A 23,653-nucleotide genomic window follows, 5' to 3' on the forward strand; every position below is an offset into this window, starting at 1 on the left:
TGTCTGCTGTCACCCACACAACAGTCAGGTCGCTCGGTCCTGGGGACGAGAAACATCATTTGCGCTTGTCAGGGACCTTGAAGTCGTCTCCAGCGCCCCAGCAAAAACGTCAATTGTACTGATTAAAGGATACCCGGCCAAAACTTGGAGGATAGCCGCAGCAACAGGTAGGCTACGCTTGTCTCTTTACTAAACTCGGTTACTTGACTTACTTTAGTGAATTGACCCCGAATTATTTTGACGTTGTTGGGCAAATCATCACAATGAATTAGCCAAATTAATTCCATTTTTGTACTGACTTAGTCTGCGATTGACGACTTGACCAAAACTACGAATTTTGAACTCTGATGACGTCAGAACGAGGCAGGGGTGCTGCTAGAGATTTAAGGGGTTTATAGAAAGAAGGGTCACTCACCTCACTCCTGCCGCATTAAAATCAATGTTTTGAAAACCTCTGCCCTGGCGTGTTCTGAAAGTGTTATACTTTATTCGTCAAGTGAATGCTTTTTTTTACATAATAATAATTATTATTATTTAATCACTTGTATCACCTTTATTGTCATTAAGTGCCATCTTGCATGGACTCTGTGTTCTACTCTCTTTTAAAGATGCACACGTCAGAAAACACAACCTATGTGTACGTCTCTCTTCATCCTGATGCATTTTCCATGTACATTTGATCAGTAGGGAACAGGAAGCAGGAGGCAGGAAACAAGAGAGTGTGTTCCTGTCAGGCACTATCCATTCCCATGTTTGTATTTCCCACTGCATCATCGGAGATGTCCCACTGATTTGCATTTATTAAAATAATTACTTGACTTTTTATTTGTTAGGTTTTAGACATCCCCCCCGAAGCCTCACTAACCTCCATTGTCTGGATTAGGGTCAGATACTAATAGGATTTAAGGCGTGAGCAAAGCACCGACGCATTTGGTTCAAGATGTCGCTTTTAGGATGAGGCCCTCCTTAAAGTCATATATTGTACCATAGTGTATGGTGGTTTCCCTCGAATGTAGCACATGTAGATACCTAAGCCCCATTACTGTGAATCATCAACAATCATGTACCGTAAGTCATCGAAAGTGGATTGTACCTTAATTGCCTCAATTACGTGTTCATTTAAAGTTACTAGTTAATTGAATTAACACCTCACCTCAAATAGATGCCCCCATTTTTCCACTCAAGAAAAAAAATAATGTTTAGTGCCACTTGGTAGCTACAGCTATGTTTCCAGTCACCCAAGTGGTACAGTTTGGCTCCCCACACTATACGCTGATTTTGTTAGCGTTTGCATGAGATGCTTGAGCGCTGTAAATACCATGACATCAGCAACAGAAAAGTGGATAGCTAGTGAATAAACACAAGTGCGTGGTGTGGATATTCTCAGTAAATATGAAACACAGCCATCTTTAAATCCTAACCTACTGCTTTTCTTAAAGGCTATTTTGTTATCATCCTGTTCTTTAGCACACAAATCGACTGTTCTTTGTTAAAAAGATTTTATTGTTTACACCAAACCAACCCATGAGAAGATTGTTGAAAACAACAACAACAAATCACTTATTTAATACAAAATATTATAACAAACAAACTACACATCTGCATGGTGTTACAGCTTTGGCATAAGTAGAAATAAATGGAATTGAATACACTTTGCCAGTCCCTCACATCTGTCTGCCAAGTTTGTGCTGTTTATAGAGGTGTGTCTATCACACTACTATATGTGATGGCAACTCAAGCAAGGGACAATTAGTTCAGACTCCATTTGCACTGCATTATTGATAGCAACATAGAATAAAAAAGACACTAAAAGAAAGTGATGTAAGGCAGTTACAGTGGAGCCCCGCATATTTGCGGTTCAGCACTTGCAGATTTACCTTTTTGCTGATGTTTTTTTTTTTTTTACACATTTTTTTCAAAAGGTTTTCACATGTTTCCCTTTAGGTTTTTTTTTTCCCCCAGGATTGGAACCCACCATGAAAAAAAAACAAAAAACGCTATTGGTGGTTTATCCCCGCTTATTCAAGAATTTTGGGGATTTAAAAAAAATGTCTGTCAATTATTTTCATTACTATCAGATTTTGACTATTTGCGGTCCAGACAGGTCCCTATCCCCCACGAATAGTGGGGGTCCACTGTACATGTTTCATTCTCATTTTAACATGGAAGTAACAACACAACAGTGTCTAGTGCCACCTATACACAATTATAGCACAAATAAAGTCCTTTTCTCAAAGAAAGCATTTGAGGTAGACAACTGGGGGAAATCTGAAGTACTTCAGCCTTGATCTCACTTGTGGAGGTTGAAGATAACACACAGGAAAAAGAAAAAAAAGCTGTTATCTTTCTGGTACATAAAAAGCATGTATATTTTTTTATTTTCGCCATTGCTCATACTGCATGACTGTGTTAAGACAGTGGCATTCTGTTAATGCAAAAGTCATATTCGTGATACCTTCCCCTCATCTAGTTGTAATCTCTGTTCCAGAGAAAATTTGTTTAGCGTCACTGACTTCCTCTATAGTTCTGTTGACTCTGGTAGCTTTTCGCTTTGTAATGCTAATTTGAGGTTGTGGAGGTCAACGAAATGTAAACATTTGTATTCAGCTTTTGTTAACAACATGTGTAATGAAACAAACTTTAACAATCCAAAATCCAAACAAATTAGCCTGTTCTGTCACCTTAATAGAGAAACTGTATTCTTTTTAAATACAGTGTTATTTTTCAAAGGAGGAGAGTATATCTCTGAATGTTCTAAACTTCTGTTTTACCACTATTGTATTAAGCAGAATAATGCTGCGTATGAGTTGCCTGAATGTGGATATATCTTAAACCAGGTGTGTCATACAGGCCCTATGGGATACAATTCGGACCACAGAATGGATTTTAAATTGAAAAAATACAAAAGACATTGTGGTGGTGGTGGTGGGGAGTTTAAGGATAAGTTTGAGGATTAGTATGCTCCTTTAAAAAATGGAATGGTAATAATTATGTCCTCATAAGTTGATTAAATTTTAAAGTGCAATACTATATTTTACAGTTCCAAATACCTGTGACTTAAAGTTTTGTGCCTTAAAATACAATCACTGTGATCAGTTAGTCTGCGCATATTGTACAGTAGATGACAAACTGAAGCAAAAAAGAAATCTGAGGTTGTTGTGTAAAATGATTTAAAAAAAAATAAAATTATTAAATATATAGATTTTCCTAATGTATTTGATTTGTTTTGCATTCAAAAAATAGGTAAAACTCATTTCTATTTATTATTATATTAGATATGTTAAGATTTTAGAGGTCTTACCACTTTAACATCACATTAGGCTTTTTGTGGCTCCTAAACTACAACAAGTTGTTTTTTGTTGAGACAGAATTACCAGCAATTGATGGCCAAGTAGTGTACTCTGTTAATCCATAACCTCTTGGAAAGAAAAAAAAAATAACTCAAGTAGACTAGGGATATTTAAGGCTGTGCATTTTAATATAGTTTTTATTTTTATTTTTTATTTTTGCTTTATCTGCGCTATCTACATTAATTTGAGATACATGCAGTATGTCCAAAAGAAAGGGCAAAATAAATGTGGATTTACTGTAATTCTGAGTACTGTATGTCCCCAAGCAAGGACAAAAGTGTATGTACATAGACTACAAGTTACTGCTCACATTGAATCTGCTGAGTAAGTTAACCTACTGAATTAATTTGTGTTTGAAGGCTGCGTCAGCCCTTTCCCGCACCAATCCCCTTTGACTTTTGACCACAATCTCTCACCTAATTGGATACTCCAGCATAACGTCAGATTTTTGTGGTGATGTGGTCGTTTTAGGATTAACTCTCGAGAGCTGTTAATGACATTGATATAAAGCGTTCACACTAACAGTGCGGCCGGTGAGACTTTCAACGTGATTTAGACAGAAATTAGTTACCCAATTGATTGTAATCTATTCTGTGGTCATCTTTTATATTACTGAATTTAATACAACAACACAACAAGATACTGGTAGAGTAGTAGTAGTAGTAGTAGTAGTCTGTCGTGTAGTAGACCAAACCACAGCTTCAGCAAAGCTTTAATTGAGGTCCATAACATGTCCCATACTGAAATAACTAAACATCTTGTTAGCTGTGGGTTATGGCGCTTTATTTTTTTCACCAAACTAAGACAGAAAAGCAAGAGATTCTCCTAATTGTATCTTCAGTCCCTAAGGGGCCATTTCAAATCAAGCGCCAAGAAAATCCTCTCTTATAATCGCTAAGAGAATAACAGGTTCATGGAAAGAACCAGTGCGCGGGAGCTGGTTGAGTACAAGACACGCACAAGACACGCACAAATGCGACTTGACATTAGGTTTTTTACCAATTATAACATATAACCTAATCATAACTATAACCTATGAATGAATAATGAAGCCTTGATAATCACATAATTTGTAAGTTTTCATAGAGGTTTTCGGGTGTGCATCAGATGTTTTTGCGTTTTCTATGGCACAGTTAAAAAAATGGACAATAGATCGAATGACGAGAAAATATTTAATCATGGTTATAATCAATAAATTGATCATGAAGAATGTCATCAATGGAATGGTTCATTAACCATCTCTTGAAGCAATTTAAGCAATACTTGGTTGCAGCAAGCACAGGCGCTGTTAATTCAGTTGCAACTAATTGCTGTCTAAAGAACTACAACATGATGTAAGCTATGAGAAGTTGACCTAGGGCTAGAGCATTCCTCTCACTACAACACTGGCATTGAAGCAGGAGTTCAGAACATTCAGAGACACATTCTCCTATCCAATTAGAAATAATACAAATTGAATAATTTTTCATCATAGTCCATCAAGGAGAAAAAAAAAAGGAGGTATGAAGGTTTTTACCAGAATATTTCATAATTCATCACTGAAAGCTCGACTGGTGGAATTGGTCAATATTGACTTGAACTTAAAATGTTCTTTCATTATTTATTTTAACAGTGCTCGTGTACCCCTTTTATTGTAGTTAGGTAGCCATAAAAGGGAAGCAAAATATAAGTATTTCCTGTAACAATGTGTGTTCCTGCATTCATTTGCAAGGCCGTGCTGACCGCAGCCAAGTCATGGAGGATGGGAAGCCAGTGTGGGCCCCCCACCCCGCAGACGGGTTCCAGCTGGGCACCATTGTCGATATCGGAGCCGACACGCTCACCATAGATCCGCTGAGCCAGAATGGCAAGGTGGGTTATCGGACATGGAAAAGCAGGAATAAGTGTGATGCATGATGGAGAATTGCAACATGAGCCCTTCAGTACTGAATAATCATATTCAAATGTTTTGCAGGAATAACCACATTTCATGATGACAAAAATACAAGCTTACAGTAAATTGCCGCTACTATCTATGTTAGATAGGTAACAACAAAACAATGTGTAATAAATGAAACACGAGAGAGAGCACATTTTCACGGGCATGAATAAATAAAGGGAGAAGCAGCAGGTGTCTGATAGTGTTGCCAATAAGAGCTGCTCATTAGACGATGGAGGCCACCTGTTGCACCTGAACTGTCACGTACCTTACATGTTTACAACAGCATTTTTTTTTCAAGTGTTCCCATTGGGGATGTAATAATATCTATATTTCACAGTTCGGTTTTATCACGTTATTAATCTCACAGTACGATATTGTGGGAAAGGTCACGGTATTGCAAGAAGACTCACGGCATTGCAGGAAGGTTCACGGTACAGCTGGGGAAAAGAGGTGAAACAGAAGAACCGAAACACCTCTCTTTTTCTTGCTCTTCTTGACTCTTGCCGAGTCCTTCTCAATAGGTTTTAGTAGTTTGTGTCCGTTTTCCCACAAGTTTTTGTGAAAAAGACAGCTTCAAATCATATGTTACCACGTACTTCTATCCCCGTCCATCCAATGTTTACATTCATATACTCTACCTCCAAAACAGTATTAGTGCTGCAGCAATAATATATGCTCACATTAAGAAATTGTCCATTCAATACTTTAATAGTATTTACTGTATTGCCATGTTTTATTGATAACATTAGAAATTAAATACTGCCTACTAACAGTGATTTCTTTGCTTGAGTCCAAAAATTCAAGTGAAGTCATAAATGCAGGAGCACTGTTAAAGGCATAAGAAATACGTTTATTTTCCTCCGCTTAGTGATATTGTAGGATGATTTGTTTTTCTGAGCAGCCTCTGTTTTCTTTTGAAATGTGGACATTTAATTTGAAGAGAGGGAATAATGTCAGATTTATTTCTGCATTGATATTTGAATTTGTATGGAGTGGACCTATTTCATTATTGGGACTATTGCAATGTATTGGCGGAGGGATATGTTGTAATGGGAAGTCTGATTCGTTATTCTCTCTCCATGTGGTGTTCTTTCACCCACGACCTTCAACTTGAGACAAACCCTCACTCGTAAACCACTAAAGAGTGCTGCTTTTACAATAAGCTTAAATAATTTGGCAGTTCATCTCTTTGAGGGGAAGCGGTGGTGGGCTGGGATGTGGCTTCGTAAAGTGGAGGTCCACAAGCAGCCGATGATGGCCCCGTGGGTCAGCGTTTGCTGGGACGGAGGCTGGCGCGAACAACAAGGTGCCTCTCGCCCAATCGATTGCGGCACGACGCTCAGACCGGCATAGCGGCTATGCTGTAGCCTTGGGAGGGACTCGGGGCACCGGGTTGTTTCTGCATCCTCCCCAATGCAGCCTTTTGGTCACGTGAGCCAGTCAGCCAATCAGTGTATTTTTTTGTGACATACCCACATGGGTTATGCGACTAATCGGGTGCGTTTATACTCTTAATGAGGAAGTGGAGCACTGTCGTCTGGCTGTAGCAGCCTGGCTAAGCAGTGTGACTGCGTTTAGCTGGCCCAAAACTGAATTATAAACACAGCGGCTCATTATTTTATACTGAGACAAGACCACGATGATATCGAGGCACTTTTAATTTCGTGACATCGCGGTATTGTGAATATTGTTACATCCCCAGTTCCCATCTCTGCGACTGTTAGTAATCTCCAAGCTGGTAAAAACCCATTGTTGGAGTGATGGTGAACTTTTTAGTAAAACAGAAACAGTTAGAAAAGTGAGGGTGCTTTCACATTTGCAACCTTTATTCAATTCTAGTTCATTCTCCATCTTAGTGCAGTAAGATTTGTAAAGTGTGAACATAGTAATGAAACTTGAGTGTAGACCCAATCATATGGTCCGTATGAATTGTGGTGAGAAATCAATCTTATCTCAATCCATCCAACTCGCAGATGAACAACACCTACGAAATAACTACGTTAGACTTTACACCCATCTGATCAGCTTGAACTGTATAATTAGGATTTTACGCTGATCGGTTTTAATGTTATAATTTGCTGATCTTGATCAGGTCCACAAAAGACATTTACTCCAAAAGACAAGCTCAGACCCCCCCCCCCCGAATCAGATAGCGCCAGAACTCCTAACAATAGGTAAAGTCAATGAATTTGCTTGTTATTTTAGTGAAAATATACAATCCATCAGGTTAAATATCAGCACAAATCAACAAAATGATAAAATTATACTACATCTGAAGCCTAATCTGTGTTCAATCTCATCGAATGGCAATGACCTATGGGGTCCCTCAAGGGTCAGTTCTTGGACCCCTCCTGTTCAGCCTGTATATGCTACCCTTGGGTCAAATTCTTCAGAACTTTAATTTTGACTATCATAGCAATGCAGATGACACAGTTATATCTAGCAGTGTCTCCAGATGACTGCAGTTCAAACACACACAAAAAACGCCATTAATGACTTAAACTTTACAACAGGAACAACAATATTACACAAGATCGTGCCAAAGTAACACTTTAATGGCTTTGGCCTGAACATAGAAAATGCAAACAGGTGAGTTTTTCAGCTATCATAGAGGATAAATTCCCCCCCAAAAATCTGTGACTAAGTGAATTTTGGTCACACCAAACCGCGAACTTTGGGGGTTCACTGTAGTGCACGCCATTTTGACTCAGTTGCTTCAAGACACGGTTAATTAACAGTTCCACAAAATCAACACAATTCTTAAAATGTATTGATTTATTATGACGATCTCCAGAGAAAACCTATATAATTATTAGACTTTACACCAATTTTATCGGCCTTATCGGTATCGGACGACAATTAGCAATTTATGCTGATCGGCTTTAATGTCATAATTCGCCGATCCGATCAATGACATCATTGATTGGCTCCGCAAAAGACATTTTCTCTGCGTCGCCATCATGCACAGTATATTTGAATCCAAAAGGTAGTTTATTTTTAGCCTTGTTGCGTATCCTTTGATGTAGACCTGTAAATATCTGAGGGCCAATAGTTATTTTAAAAAACAAAACCGCGGTGTGGAACAGACAACACGTCTGAGACAGACAACACATAATGCCCGATGAGACTACAAGACAAATTTGCTCTTTCACGATTGCACTATGTCAGACTACTGCAATAAAATCTTGTATTCTGATACCACCGCATTCCGTTTTTTACGATCAGTAGGCTTTATCTTATCAACTCAAATGCGACTGGATACACTCGTTACCGTGGCGACGACAACAAGAGTGGATTGCCCCGACTGTATTATAAAACTAAATGGGGAAAAACGTGAGTTGGTGGTCACCGGTGCTCAGGACAGGAGAGGAAGTTCGTTTAAGGCTTGCTTGAGGTATGTTCCCGTACTTTTAATACAATACGGCTCGCAAGCAGGCAACAAAACGTTATGTAGCCTAGCAAGCTACTGCTAGCACGAACGGTTGGACATAAACATGCTGCCGTTCTGTCGAATCATGCTCTAAAGTTTCGATTCCTCTATCATGTGATCGGGTATCGTTTTTTTAAACTCGCTGATTGGTGATCGGCCCCAAAAATCCTGATCGTGTAAAGCCTAATAATTATAGGATTTTTAAGTAAAATATAGTTCAACCCTACCAGTAACAGTGTTGCCCATCTGACTACATAATCTTAAAGCATCGTTCCCAGTAACAGTGTTGCCCATCTGACTACATAATCTTAAAGCATCGTTCCCAGTAACAGTGTTGCCCATCTGACTACATAATCTTAAAGCATCGTTCCCACTGAATAACTCTGTCATGACTGAAATTTAAGGACCACTGCACTCAGCTAGAATGCACTGAATGAAGCCTCACTTGGAATGGCCATGAACTTGATCATCAGTTTATGCTTTCGTGCAAAGCATAAACTATGTTCCATTCAGTGAGGTAATGAAAGGCCCATTGAGTATCTCTCTCTCTTTCACTTTCTCTTGATTGCAGTGCTGAGCTCATTAGTGGCTGAGCTCAGTACACAACCATCGGCCTGGATGCCGCTGTTTGTCACTTTGATTGCCTAGGCATTTGTCATGTGTTTTTTATCGTGGTCAAATCAAACCAAGTTAGTAAAGCGAATGCACAAGGTGTATTTCTGTGTATGCTTCCAGTCTATTTTGTGATAAACCATGCATCAGTGCAGAGTGTTTGAACAACAGGAACCTGAAGGTAACCCTCATTTGTTGTTCATTTGCAATCATGTCGCTGGGTCTGATTGCTTCATGACAATGGTACAACTCCACCTGGTGACAGTCTCAAACTATCAGGATACCAAAACATTCGGTAATGCTGGACAAAAGTACTCAGACAACGCCATAAAAATGTCTGCTCTAAAGGGGACATATTATTGAAAATTTATCAGCAAGACCGGACGTAATTCCAGATTAAAAGAATCACTTTGAATCAATCATCGCAATCATGTCAAAGCCAAAAGCAGCTGCAGTGTTGGCACAGATTGGCATTAGCTAACCATGTTACCATTACTAGCTCCAATATTAATAATGCCGTGGGAGTGGGGGATATTTGTGTTTGGCGATGTAAAATGGGGAGAGGAAAAAATAAAGCATTTTATGTCTCCTTTAAATTACTCTGCTCCCTTTCCCCTAACTTCCAATAGATAGTCTACTTCTCTTAACTTGAACCTTCTTTCAGGAAAAAAGGTTGCAAATAGTAAATCACACAAACACAGTTCTTTTTACAACATTTAAGGCACATTTTAAAAATAATAATAATAATTGTATACACACTCCAAATTTTATGGGCTTTAAGGCAATTCAGGTTCCACTGTATTATACAGGTAGAGACAGAATATTTGTGAATTTACTCCAGCTGTGTAATTGTTAAATTGGGAGTCTGTCTTATTTTAACAATGCATAGACTTTATTGGTTCCCACAGGACCAGCACAGCGTGCTACCATCATCTTGCACACTCAATCAGTCAGGTGTTCAGATCCAGTTGCACTTCACACCAAATTATTCATCAGAGGGCCATGTCTGTCCTTGTTTCTCTCACAGCTGGCTTGTTCTATTGAGTTTATTTCCATTAACTCTCCACAATAGAGAGAGAATATCACTTGCCTGGGAACGTGTTCCTCAAGATGCCATCACTGTAATATTAAAGTATGATGAATGATTCATGATTATGCATACTTCAGTTATTTTTTTAATGTATGATTTCGCTCATTTTTCCAGAACTATAATGAACAATAATACACACCCTAAAGTCGACCCCCCCCCCCCCCCCCCCACAAATCAGGAATTACGTTCTACCTCTGTATAATATGCACCATCGATTTGCTGGTGTCCATGCTAAAAACAAGAAGTATTATCTGTAATTTATAAAGTTTTTCAAAGAAATATTTTGCTTTGTCTGCATGCGCTGATGTTCGTGTTGCTTCCTCAGCATGAATTTCTACTCCTGTTCTCATATTAATAAAGAACAAAGTTGGTGAAATCAGTGCTCAATTATATGATAAGTATAACATTTTAATAGTACTGTAGCGTCTTTAATGACCACGGGAGACACTATTCCATTTATCTTGGGGTTTATTGTGAAACAACAGCTACTGTGGGCCATAGCCTACACCAGACACAACAGAACAAACCTTGCAGAACGTGACAGTTAGCTTGCTCGCTCCGCCAGTCTCTCTCTCTCTCTCTCTCTCTCTCCTCCCCCATTCCCACACACCAAGCAGTGGGATACGTTCAAAACCACTCATAAATAACAGCGCTAAGCCCAACAGAACACATCATGCTCCAACAACCCCTCAAAGCAACACACAACAATAAAGAAACAACTAGTTTGTTAAAAATAATTTGAAAAGTGGTACCTTACCGGGTAGGAGCTTCTCCTTGGATTTCCTGCATTAGTTTCGAACGGCCGAGCTACTTCACGGTTCCCTTCTGACTCGGCAACAGTGATAGCTTTCTTCTTAAAAGCAGCAGAGTAACTTGTTGTTCTTTAACTCAACAATTTTTTAACAGCCAAAGAAGCTAAATCCAATGCCGGGAAACGGCAACATGGTGTCGTCTGCTATGGTCATGATTCTTGCGGTGCATTTGGAAATATCCTCCTTCTACACTCTGGACCGTTAGGAAACTCAAAATGTTGTTGGAATGTGTGGAACACGTGCACACTCAGAGAAGAGTTAGGGTGTCAGATTGAATTTTGGAAAAATTACCATATTATATATACATTTATAACGTTGGACATTATATATCATATGAATGAAAATACACTTTTTTTTACAACCACTTAGGTTACCGGCATACGTTTATCCAATGTGGCAAAAAAACATTTTCCTTATAGCTATGTATAATACGCTCTATCGACTTTTGATAATTTCTTTAAGACAAATATACGTATTATCTGTGTTTCAAACAAGAGATGGATATTGTTTTCATCCAGATTTCCTTGATTGATTATGGGGAAATAATCCTCATCAATTAACTGATTACAGTGCATCATCCAAAGTTGAACATGGTCTTTACGTGACACAGTTCTAATTTTAAAATAATTTTGCACCTGGGAAACAGAAGGACAGCCTAAAGGTGGCAGCACCACCCTCGGACAGGGAGAGACAATAGCACACAAATTACCCAGGGTCATAACATAATGGAAATAAAAACTGTTTGTTCTAGGTCAACATTTTACAATAAAATAAGTGTACAGGCAATGTTTTGTGTATCATTTTGACATTTTTTACGGTCATCTTTGTCTAAAGAAAAGTTAACCACAAAATAATGAAATTTGAAGTGAAAAACTGTTTACCCTTTGCCTAACAGTCTGACTCTCTCTTTCCTAGTGGTGTTTTATTGTTGTTGCTAGAATTTAAGTGCTGATTGTTAAGTGTAGTGTGTTGGCAGGCGTTCTCTTCATCAGGGGTGCTGTGGGTAATTATAAAGTTTCACTTAATTTGTCTGAAACAAATTATTTATTGCAAGCATATCTTTGTTTATATATCTATGCCAGCGAGAACAATTAAATGCTCTTCCGTTAGATGGCAGAAGTTCCAATAAAACTGTGTATCCACCTGTTGCCATTCAAACAACAGAATATTAACTGTGTTCAATATTGAATGAGTTGGTAAATTTGTAAGTAAATTGAGACAAGCTCATCCATACATCCATCCATTTTCTGAGCCGCTTATCCTCACAAGGGTCACGGGAGTGCTGGAGCCTATCCCAGCTATCATCGGGCAGGAGGCGGAGTACACCCTGAACTAGTTGCCAGCCAATCACAGGGCAGATATAAACAAACAACCATTCGCACACACATGCACGCTTACAGGCAATTTAGAGCTGTCAATTAACCTACCATGCATGTTTTTGGGATGTGGGTGGAAACCGGAGTGCCCAGAGAAAACCCACGCAGGCACGGGGAGAACATGCAAACTCCACACAGGTGAGGCCGGGGATTGAACCCCAGTCCTCAGAACTGTGAGGCAGACGCTCTAACCAGTCGCCCACTGTGCCGCGACAAGATCATTATTATTTCAATATTCATAGTTACTGTGACATCTTTGTTTGGTGGTATCTCATGAGATTTTTCTCATTTTAATTGGGTGCCTTGGCTCGATAAAAATTGGGATAATAATAATAAAGTCTGCACAATTGACTGAATTCTTATAACAACTGATTAATAAATTATTATACCCATCCTATTGCAGACGTTCCTTTCTCCGCTAAGCCAAGTGTTCCCAGCAGAAGATGACGTCAACAAACATGTTGAGGACAACTGTAAGTTAAACTCTGTGTTGTGTTCAGCTCTGTTCCTGTTGTCATACAGCTAAACATATTATTTCTTTTGTCTTTTTAGGCTCCCTGATGTATTTGAATGAAGCCACTCTCCTCAACAACGTCAAAGTCCGATACAATAAGGAATATATTTATGTATGGTTTTTTTTTTTATGCTCTTACACTTACTGACATTATATGCCACCTTGGCATCACATCTGCTGCCCGCATTACCATTACAAAAGCAAACTGCAGGTTAGAAGGCAGAGGGAGAAAGAGGATTTCTATCATTAACCAAGGGGGCAAACGTCCAGGTGGTAAAGAGGAAAGGGCAGTCAGCTGAGGTTGACAGAGTGACTGTCAAACAGTATACCGATCCCAGTCACTCACTTAAGAAATGAGGGACAGCTGGTAAAAATGTAAGCAAAGGCAAGGAAGCAAGTCAATGTGGTTTCTCTAACATCGATGTCTCACAAAGATTCTATAATTTATGTTTTGGCCGCTCTAATCTGCCTTTTATTGTTTCTTTTACAGACTTATGTGGCTAATATATTGATAGCTGTCAATCCTTACTCTGATATCCCCAAACTGTACGGCCCTGAAGCCATCAAGTCATACCAGGGGAAGTCTTTGGGGACTCAGCCCCCTCACGTCTATGCAATAGGTGAGCGCTCACACCTTATATATATATATATATATATAATTTTAAAAAATTCTATAATGAATGTACCACATTTATTTTAAAAATTTGTGTTTGAGCAGTCACAAATAAAAAAGCTGCGGTAACTTTGTTTTATAGTAATATTAGCACAATAACTTATTTGTAAAACTGTACTTCAAAACAAAGGTCAAGGTAAGGGATCTAGCTTTAAACAGTGGAACTTCCAAAGTTAAGCACCTCAAAGGTGGAGTTCAGGCACGATATTCTGTGTCTGGGGTGTTTTTTTTTTTGCTATGTCAATGGTATGACAACATGATGTTTATTTATGGAAATGTTATTAATAAGCCACAAAACTAAATAATCACCAAATTATGTATTGCCTAATTGTACCACATAGGAGTATGCTGTTATTGGCACAGAAAGTTATTTACGTGATGTTTTTATTCATTTTTATTTTTTTTCTCACTTACTTTAGCTGACAAAGCCTACAGGGACATGAAGGTACTAAAGATGAGTCAATCCATCATTGTTTCTGGTGAATCAGGTGCTGGCAAAACTGAAAACACCAAGTTTGTTCTCAGGTATGATTCTTAAAGAGAAGAGGCATTTTGCCCTCTGACCCGTTCAATCAGACTCCATGCTGACTGTCTATAATGTACAGTGCAAGTGGTGTCCTGTCTATGCTATCTGCATTCATCTCTTTGTTTTTCATTGTCATTTGTTTTTGTCATCTTAACTGCATCTCCGTCCTGTAGATATCTAACTACAACTTATGGAAGTGGTCAAGATATTGATGAGAGAATTGTCGAAGGTAAAAATATATTCACAAAGAGCTTAATGTACCACAGATGGCCAGTGTGATCTTGACCGTACAGTGTGTTCTTCCCGCTTCAGCAAATCCCCTCTTGGAGGCATTCGGAAATGCTAAAACAGTCCGGAATAATAACAGCAGTCGCTTTGGGAAGTTTGTTGAAATCCACTTCAATGAGAAGGTGATAGAAGATGATATCCTTTTGCTCAGACTGCTATTCTGTGTGTAGGCAGACAAAATTAAATCTGCATGGTTTTCCTCTCATGTTGCCAGAATGCAGTTGTAGGTGGATTTGTCTCCCATTATTTGCTGGAAAAGTCAAGGATTTGCATGCAAAGTAACGACGAGAGGAACTACCACATTTTCTACAGGCTTTGTGCTGGAGCATCTGAGGACATCAAAAAGAAACTGCACCTCAACTCTCCAGACGGCTTCAGAGTTAGTGCATTGAGCATTCACTGCTAACATTAGCATTAAGATGATCTCACTTTATACTTACATTAAGATGTATGGTGGAGTATTAGAGCTGACAACTTACCTAAAGTTGTGAAATAAAGTCATATTTTTAATGTCACCTCTTTTTCTTGTAATATTACAATTGTATTCTCATGAAATAACATTTTCTTCACAATATGCAACATTTTCTCTCTTAAAATGAGGACTTTATTCATGTAATTTTTAATAATATTACAACTTTATCTAGCTATCAGTTTTGTGCGTATTATCCTGTTCATGGTCATAGTACAACTTCATTCGTAATATTGCTATTTTATCCTCATAATATTACAACTTTTTTTTTCCTCAAGATGTTTTTCTAGAAAAAAATATGACTTTATTCTCATAAAATTCCAACTTTATTGTCAAAAATTAAAACATTTTTCTTATAATATTACAACTAGAGCAGCACAGTTACCTAGTGGTGAGCATATCTGCATACACTCACAGTCCGATCAGCTGAGTTTGAATATCCGTCGGATGTTTTCTCCCTTGTTAACGATGTTTTCTCAGCTACTCCAGTTTCTTCCCACATTGCAAAAACATGCATGCTATGTTCGTTGAAGACCGCCTCTTGCCGGAAGTCACCTGGCATAGGCTCCAGTTACCTCTGACTCTAATGAGAACAAGCAGTTTAGAAAATGGATGAATGGATACTACAAACATCATTCTTATAAAAGTACTTTTTGTTTTGGTAATTATGAATTCATTCTGAAATTCACATAAGTATTTTTTCATTGAGTCCCTAAGACTCCTTGTTGATGATATGCATACAGTTTTTATTTACAAATTATGTATACAGGTTATTTTAAAGGGAGTGGAGGTGAATAGTCAATTCTGTAAAAGGCCACTAGATGTCAGAGCGGTAAATGTTTGTGATATTGTTTCCAATCTCTCCATCCATTTTTTATTGTGCTTGTCCTCATTGGAGTTTAACCCAGCTGACTTTGGGCTAGAAGTGGGGTACTTCCTGGACTGGTCTCCAGCCAATTACAGGAGACATATAGACAAACAACCATTCACACTCACGTTATATAGCACATTTACAACGATGGAAAGTTGAGAGTTTTCAGTTAACCAGTTAACCTAGGAAACTGGAGTACTCAGAGAAGAAGAAGAAAAAATACATCACCATGTGGAGAACATGCAAACAGTTGAGTTTAAGCCGAGATTCTAGCCCAGAAACTCTCCACTGTGAGGCACAGGTACATAACACCACTGTGACAACTATGTCAATCTTCATTCAGTTCTCTCTAATTCCAAATCTTCCTAATTTAGAATTAAAAGATGATTTGTGAATTAAATATATTTAGAGCAATAATCAGCTCAAGGGGTGCATACTCAATAGATCATATTAAACATGCTCATCCCAGCCACAACATGTTCATTTGGTTGCTAAAATAACACCAACAAGCAGCTACTTCTCTTGATTTAGATATTTGTCATTAAATCAGGTCCCTAAGTGGCAGCAACATCAACAGAGGCAATTCATATTATCATCCTCCAGTCAACTGTGAGAGGCAATATCTACAGATGAGAGTAAATCTTTCACATGGTGACAATCAATAGGAATGTCTGCCTCAGGTTTTCCCACATGGGTGAAATGTGTTCATGCTAAATTGAGATTTAATTATGAACATCCATCCATCCATTTTCTGAGCCGCTTATCCTCACAAGGATCGCGGGAGTACCGGAGCCCATCCCAGCAATAATCGGGGAGTTGGCGGGGTACACCCTGAACTGGTTGCCAGCCAATCGCAGGGTACATATAAACAAGCGACCATTCGCACTCACATTCACACCTATGGGCAATTTAGAGTCTTCAATTAACTTACCATGCATGTTTTTGGGATGTGGGAGGACACCGGAGTGCCCGGAGAAAACCCACGCAGGCACGGAGAGAACATGCAAACTCCACACAGGCGGGGCCGGGGAACGAACCCCGGTCCTCAGAACTATGAGGCAGACGCTCTAACCAGTCATCAACCGTGCTGCTAATTATGTACAGATAATTGTATTAGAATATTTGAATTTGTTTTCTTTCTACGTTGCAGTATTTGAACCGAGGCTGCACCAGATATTTTGCCAGCACAAATTCTGATAAGCAAATCATGCAGAACCGCAAGAGTCCTGAGGTAAAGTAATTTTCACTGCTTGCATGTATTCACCTTGCAAAAAAACAAAACAAAAAAGCCTGCTATCCTTTCCAATGGGGTAAATCGTTTTCCCGTCAATGGTAAGAAAGCGGGGCATGCTGAGAGCACAATATCAGCAGCAAAGGCTAAAATGCAAAGTATGTTTGCTCAATATTTATTGATATAATTGAAGCGTGGAGGACACGCGGAAACGAATATCTTGAAACTATTGAATATATAAGTGTAACACAGTATGTTGCACTCCACGAGTAAGTCAAGGGAGTACTTTATTTCATGATGGAGTTGTATTATATAGTGAAATAGTGGTAAACAAAGAAACATTCCATTCCTAATGTCTTGTCAAATGTGAAATGAGTAATACCTATTACGCTCTGTTAGAGATGGGCATTGCTTATCGATTAATTGATCTTGTTGAATTATGTGTGGAATTGTTGGATTCATGGCGCCTTGAGAATGGAGTACAATACTTATGTGTAATTAGCAGATGCACTCTTGACTCCGAATCAGCACGTTTTCTGTCAAAAAAGACCAAAGTAACATTAGTTATGGAAAGTTGAGCTACATCCAGAAAGAACTATGGCCTAAGAACACCATGCAGAATTATTATGTTCCATACAACAATGGCATGGAACCAGGAGATAAAGAAATTCAGAGAAAGAGTTTCCCATCCCATTGTCATCAAAAATTTAAATGGATTGATGGTTCATTTTCCCTAAAGTCAATCAAAGACCGTTAGTCAAATGCCCATCCCTATGCTCTATTGGTCAATGTCGGACTGGATGTGGTTTGTTTTCATAACCATTATTCTTCACCTCATTATTTTGCACAATTTCCATGTTGTAACATGTTGTCTTAAGTGCATTTTTTTATAAGGTCTGCCAATTGAGTATTTGTCTATCCCGCATCGTATTTGTGATGTAAAGGACGACAAGGTGATGTCTTTTTGAATGTGAATTATTATTATTTTTTAATTATTGATTTATTTACTTTTTTTGTGAGACTTAAGTTTTTCCCATGCTGTTTTTTGTACTGCAGATGTGAAGAATTGCATGCCGGGTGGTGTCTTTTCTACTTTTTCTGGTTTTGTTGTGTTGAAATTTTAAATTTAGCATAGTATAGATATGCAACTTTGATTCCTTAGGGGTTATAGGGTACTTAACAATACAGTCCTTGTGGAGCAGACCTTGTTAATTGTGATTGTGTGATGAAGCCATCACATTTCACAGTGCATGCCTCTTCTCTCATTATTTATGCATGAACTATAATAAGCTTAGGTAGGTAGCAGTAAGTCCATTTGGAAGGAGTGTGTTTGGTGTGTGCTGTTTATCTTTGGGATGCGGTCTGCTGATGAAAGCATTGAAGTATAGAGCCCGTCACACGCTTTATTTTCATAATCACTTTCTCCTCTACTTCTGTGTGCAGCATGTGAATGTGGGCGCACTGAAGGACCCTCTTCTCGATGACCAGGGTGACTTTAATAGGATGTGTGTGGCTATGAAAAAGATTGGTCTGGATGACACAGAGAAGCTGGACCTGTTTAGGGTGGTTGCTGGCGTTCTGCACCTCGGCAATATTGACTTTGAGGAAACGGGAAGTAGCTCAGGTTGTACAGATTGGGTTAAAGAATTTGTTTTTAAATTAATTAACATTTTATTTGGTTTTATTTTCAATTAATCATTTTTATATTTACATATAAATATATATTTTAAAATGTTATTCAGTTTTAGACATTTTGATTTAAATGTGTTAGTTTTATTCATTTATATCTTGCTTTTATTTTAGTTTAGATGTATACATTTATATTTCAATAAAATGTAACTTGATTTTAATTTACATTTTTTACATTTATTTTTATATTAGATGTTTACATTGAAATTGAGTTTCATCTAACCCATTTGAGGAATGAACCAAGTAGGACCAAACAGTAATTTGATTATTTTGTATTAAAGTTGGTGTATTTGTCCGTATCTTCCAGGGGGCTGCGTTCTGAAGAATCAATCCAGACTGACTCTGGAGTATTGCGCCGATCTGCTGGGTCTGGACCAGGATGATTTGAAGGTCAGCCTCACAACGAGGGTGATGCTCACGACGGCAGGGGGCGCCAAAGGAACGGTTATCAAGTAAGACCTGACGCATTGTGGTCTGCCACTTGATGTATGAATTTGCTTTAGGCAGAAAGGCCATTATAGAGCCAAAAATTATTTGAAAGAATTGTAAATTCATGAAATAAGTAGAGGAGTTAGAGGTTTTTTCTTAAATGCTTTTAAGTATTGACAAAAGATTGATTGCATCTGTTGTATTGATAATATCCTTTTTGAGTTTCAGACATTCCTTAAGCGCCCAAGTACTCATAAAACTAAAATAGTGGATCCTGCTTTAGATGTCTTGCTTATTGTATTTTGTCCATATATCACTTATTCGGTACAGAATACGTAACAGTCCATACTGACATTGCTCCCATGTACATGTAGTGGGGATGTGGTGTTTGAATGATCGGACCGGGCTTGGTCAATTAATATTTGAAGACAGCCAGATGCTGGCCTGGCCTGGAAGTGTTTCTCCAATATGAATAATGCATCTGATATCTGAGGAGAAAGGCAAGTGTGGCTTCAACATCATACAAAAAAGGCCTCCACTGTCTGGACGAGGGAGGTGGGGCCTGCCTTTGTCATAAAGGCCCAAACTGATTCACTCTGCCTTGGGGTGTTTGACTGCAGCATAAAGCTGTGGACGCTGTTATTGTATCACTTATGCCTGAGTCTCTCTCCAGGGGGGATGTGAAACATTGCCATGGATAAGAATGCTCGTCAGATCTCTCTAACATCGGATGTGTTTTATACGACCTGCGACATTTAAATGGCACTGTTACAAAATGGAGAAAGTGAATGATTGGCAGACTCAGACCTTTTTTTTTTTTTTTTTTAAACAGAGAACCGATGGCTAAAAGGCACATATATTAATATTAAATTTCCCCAGTTCTCCCAGCTGGAATATCCAAGTTGAACTCTGTCACTGTGGGCCTGCGCTTTGTCCTCGCCATCAACCCTGATAAATAATGAATTTTAAAAAAATGTTTTAAATGCCAGATGAAAGTCAAGTGAAGTTCAAGGTTCACACTGCACTTTCCATTCATCTTTGGCTAAGAAATTTGACTTGAAACTTGACTGCTACGCAAAAAAAACAGCTGAAGAGACGACAACAACTGGCAACACAAAGTTTTGTTGGAAATAAAAAAAAGGTTTCTAACTTTCTATCGAAAAGTAGTTAAGTGGAGAGATGGCTGTCCCACTTCTAGGCTGCCTGTCTTACCATAGCATGTGCCCCTCTAGGGTGCCTCTAAAGGTGGAACAAGCTAACAATGCCCGCGATGCCCTTGCCAAGGCGGTGTACAGCCGCCTCTTTGATCATGTGGTCAAACGAGTGAACCAGTGTTTCCCTTTCAAGTCCTCCTCAAGCTTCATCGGGGTGCTGGACATCGCTGGCTTTGGTAAATATCCTCAATTAAATAAAGAGTGACTAAATGCTTCTTCCAAATTACTTTAAACAGCTTTGTAGTTCAGTGGAACCTCCAAATATTTTCCGTGATGCAAGGTTGACTTCCAAGAGCTTCTAATTTCAATACAAATTTCCCATAGGAAATAATGTAAAAGTGTATTAAACTGTCACAATCATAAAACTTCATCAACGCTGCAGGCAGCATTTTAAGTAACACTTTAGCATTTCTAGATGTTGTTCAAGCATAACAAATATTTTACCTCGGTATAATTCAACTAAAAATCAAGTTAAAGTACTCACACTTTGAAGACCCCTGACAGAAATGTAATGATGAGGGAATGGGAAGATGTTTGCGCTTAGTGGCATATTATATCAGGTCTTCTTGTTTTTGTAGTGTTAATTGAAAGTGCATGGATAGTTAGTGTTGTGTGGTGTATCAGTGCATTTATGAGAGCATCTGCTTGGTAGAATTGCAGTGTTTGATCGAATTGTATTGCTCCTATTGTACTGGGAAGCGAGGCACTTTCCTTTGCTTCAGTAAAAGGTGCACTTCTGGTTCCGTGTTCAGGATCATTAAATTGTTCCCCTTTGCTTTCACTAGTGCCCTCCTGTGCTAACGTCATATCAAACTCGGAAAAAAAACTAAATAAAAAGCCAAACACTTTTGTGGCGTTAATCCTGAATATCAAAATCCTTGGGAGGGAATCCACTGTACAGTTCTTTGTTTAGAATTAATTCTCATAAGGGAACTCTGTGTGTCATGTCTCATTATTAAATACATTAGAATGTGTATACTCGACGACCAGGGTAAGTATAATCTCATGAAATGCAGGTAAATGTGACATGTGTCCGTATTAATCTTTAAAGAATTTAAGTTCTTTCATACTGTAATATTTCATTTTCTCAGAGTACTTTGAACACAACAGCTTTGAGCAGTTCTGCATCAATTACTGCAATGAGAAATTACAGCAGTTCTTCAATGAGCGCATCCTGAAAGAGGTAAATAGGCAGCATGTTTTAGTCGTCCTCAGAAACCTTCTCTGTCATGTCTCAAACTCACAACTTATTTACTCTTTAAATGCAGCAGGACACGGTGGATGACAGCTTCCCTTCTGTTCTGTATTTGTCTCGTGTTCCAGACGAAATTAGAATGCTAATTCTAATGCTAATAGATGTGATGAGAGACTTGAGACTTGTTTCTCTCCTGTAATCTCTTAATGTTATTTTCTTCTAAGGACTCCAATTAAAGGAGTACAGTTTGGAAGTTACTTCAGGGACTTTCACCGATTTATGATATAGATTTCGGACTACTTTTGGACTTTTTGTGCAGGAACAAGAGCTCTATCAAAGGGAAGGACTGGGAGTGAACGAAGTGCATTATGTTGACAACCAGGACTGTATTGGTAGGTTCACTTTCATTCTATGTGAACAACAGGGACGCTGCGCAAAGGAACTATATTTAAATGATAGCTGTTATATAATGATTACTGTTGTCATCACAATGTGACGGTGCTCGATATATTTATTTTTTTTCGTACCGATTACGTATTTATATATGAGCTACTAACAATTCATAATCAATTTTGACTTTGGGAGCTCAAAACCAAAATCCTATATATTTAACTGTATTAGGATCACACGTAAAAGAAATAAATGTCAAATGTCTAGAAAATGTTTACCATTATAAAAGTGCTAAAACAATAATGTAATCTTATACTAGTAACATTTTTAATTTTTAACAAGTGAATGTCAATATCCCCACACAAGCCTAAACATAACAGTCTGAGCCCAGCTGCCACTATGACCATATTCATACAGTTCAGTATTAATAATGGGTAATATTGTTAAATATATATTTTTAAAAACACTCCTGGTTGATGGACAGACCTAACAGAAGATTTCAGTGTGTGTAGTCCTTTCTCACGAATACACACAAACATTTATACAATCACATTCAACCACCAATGATGGTGTTATGACAAAACATACTAAAGTGTTACTTGTTAACATAGCTACACATTTGGGTTTGCAGTATTCCAACCGTTTCCTTATTAATTTCCTATTAATATTCTGAATTTATTCTTGTAATATTACAACTTTTTCTCTCTCAGAAAATACACTTTTTTTTCTCGTAATATTTTGACTTCATTCTCATTCATTCTTCATTCATCATATCCATTATTATTTTATATCCTCCCAGTGTGCCCGTTAATACTACTTTTTTAAGAATTACATTTAATGTATATACCAAATGGCTTGGGGAGCTGAGGTAAAAGGTTTAGTTCTCAATTGGTGTCACAATATTTAAACAAGATTCTCGTAAACTACTATGGATTGTTGCTTTATGTGAGAGAAAGGACCTTATTGGTTTTGCCTGATTATTCTTTCACCCATCCAATACTTTTCCGGATTACACCTACAGTTATATAGATATGTAAATAAATAAACTGAAGAAGTAACGGCATTTAAATTTTAAATAGGTATTCAAATTATATTAACTGAAAAGGGAACACATGCTCTCGTTAGTAAAAGTAAACCAATACAGAACAATAGAAAGTGACCTTATCCCATAGATTATACAGTACGTAAATATTAGATTAGAGTAACAATACATTTAATCCAAAAGTCACTTTTGAGGGTTCACTGTTATCTTATTCTGCATGCATACATTCCCCTGCTAGTGATTTTCAACAAGGGACCACACCCTCTGGTCTGGGGCAGTGCTGCTTTTTTTAATATCATAACTCACAGTCATGCATACAGGACTAAGTGCACTAACCATGTATTTTTACCTTTGGTGGTCTTCTGACATTAAAACAAGCCACTCGGGGACACTATTAAGTTGAAGGTATGCTTATGAGGGCTGAGATATGCAAATTCTGCAAGAATGCACAGACAGATAGTCTTTGTGCATAAACTGCCTGGAGAGCCAACATTAGAGCCACACACACCACAGTACCAAGGATGCTTAAAG

General features: G+C 38.2%; 1 protein-coding gene across 5 annotated transcripts in view; it reads left to right on the forward strand.

Annotated features, from left to right (window-relative positions):
* Window positions 1-23,653, forward strand: part of myo6b (myosin VIb) — a 51,631-nt gene continuing 27,978 nt past the window's right edge. For 4 of the 5 annotated variants that reach the window (XM_061696166.1, XM_061696167.1, XM_061696168.1 and 1 more), the window contains exons 1-15: window positions 1-167; window positions 5,062-5,201; window positions 12,995-13,064; window positions 13,144-13,217; window positions 13,596-13,725; window positions 14,198-14,303; window positions 14,478-14,533; window positions 14,617-14,714; window positions 14,807-14,971; window positions 17,083-17,163; window positions 18,607-18,787; window positions 19,160-19,304; window positions 20,514-20,671; window positions 21,587-21,678; window positions 22,010-22,082. In XM_061696166.1, coding sequence (XP_061552150.1) covers window positions 5,085-5,201; window positions 12,995-13,064; window positions 13,144-13,217; window positions 13,596-13,725; window positions 14,198-14,303; window positions 14,478-14,533; window positions 14,617-14,714; window positions 14,807-14,971; window positions 17,083-17,163; window positions 18,607-18,787; window positions 19,160-19,304; window positions 20,514-20,671; window positions 21,587-21,678; window positions 22,010-22,082 — 1,546 coding nt within the window. In that variant the 5' untranslated portion in view covers window positions 1-167; window positions 5,062-5,084. The other variant, XM_061696170.1, reaches the window with a different exon arrangement.

Source organism: Phycodurus eques, chromosome 14, assembly GCF_024500275.1.
Source record: "Phycodurus eques isolate BA_2022a chromosome 14, UOR_Pequ_1.1, whole genome shotgun sequence".
NCBI classification, from domain to species: domain Eukaryota; kingdom Metazoa; phylum Chordata; class Actinopteri; order Syngnathiformes; family Syngnathidae; genus Phycodurus; species Phycodurus eques.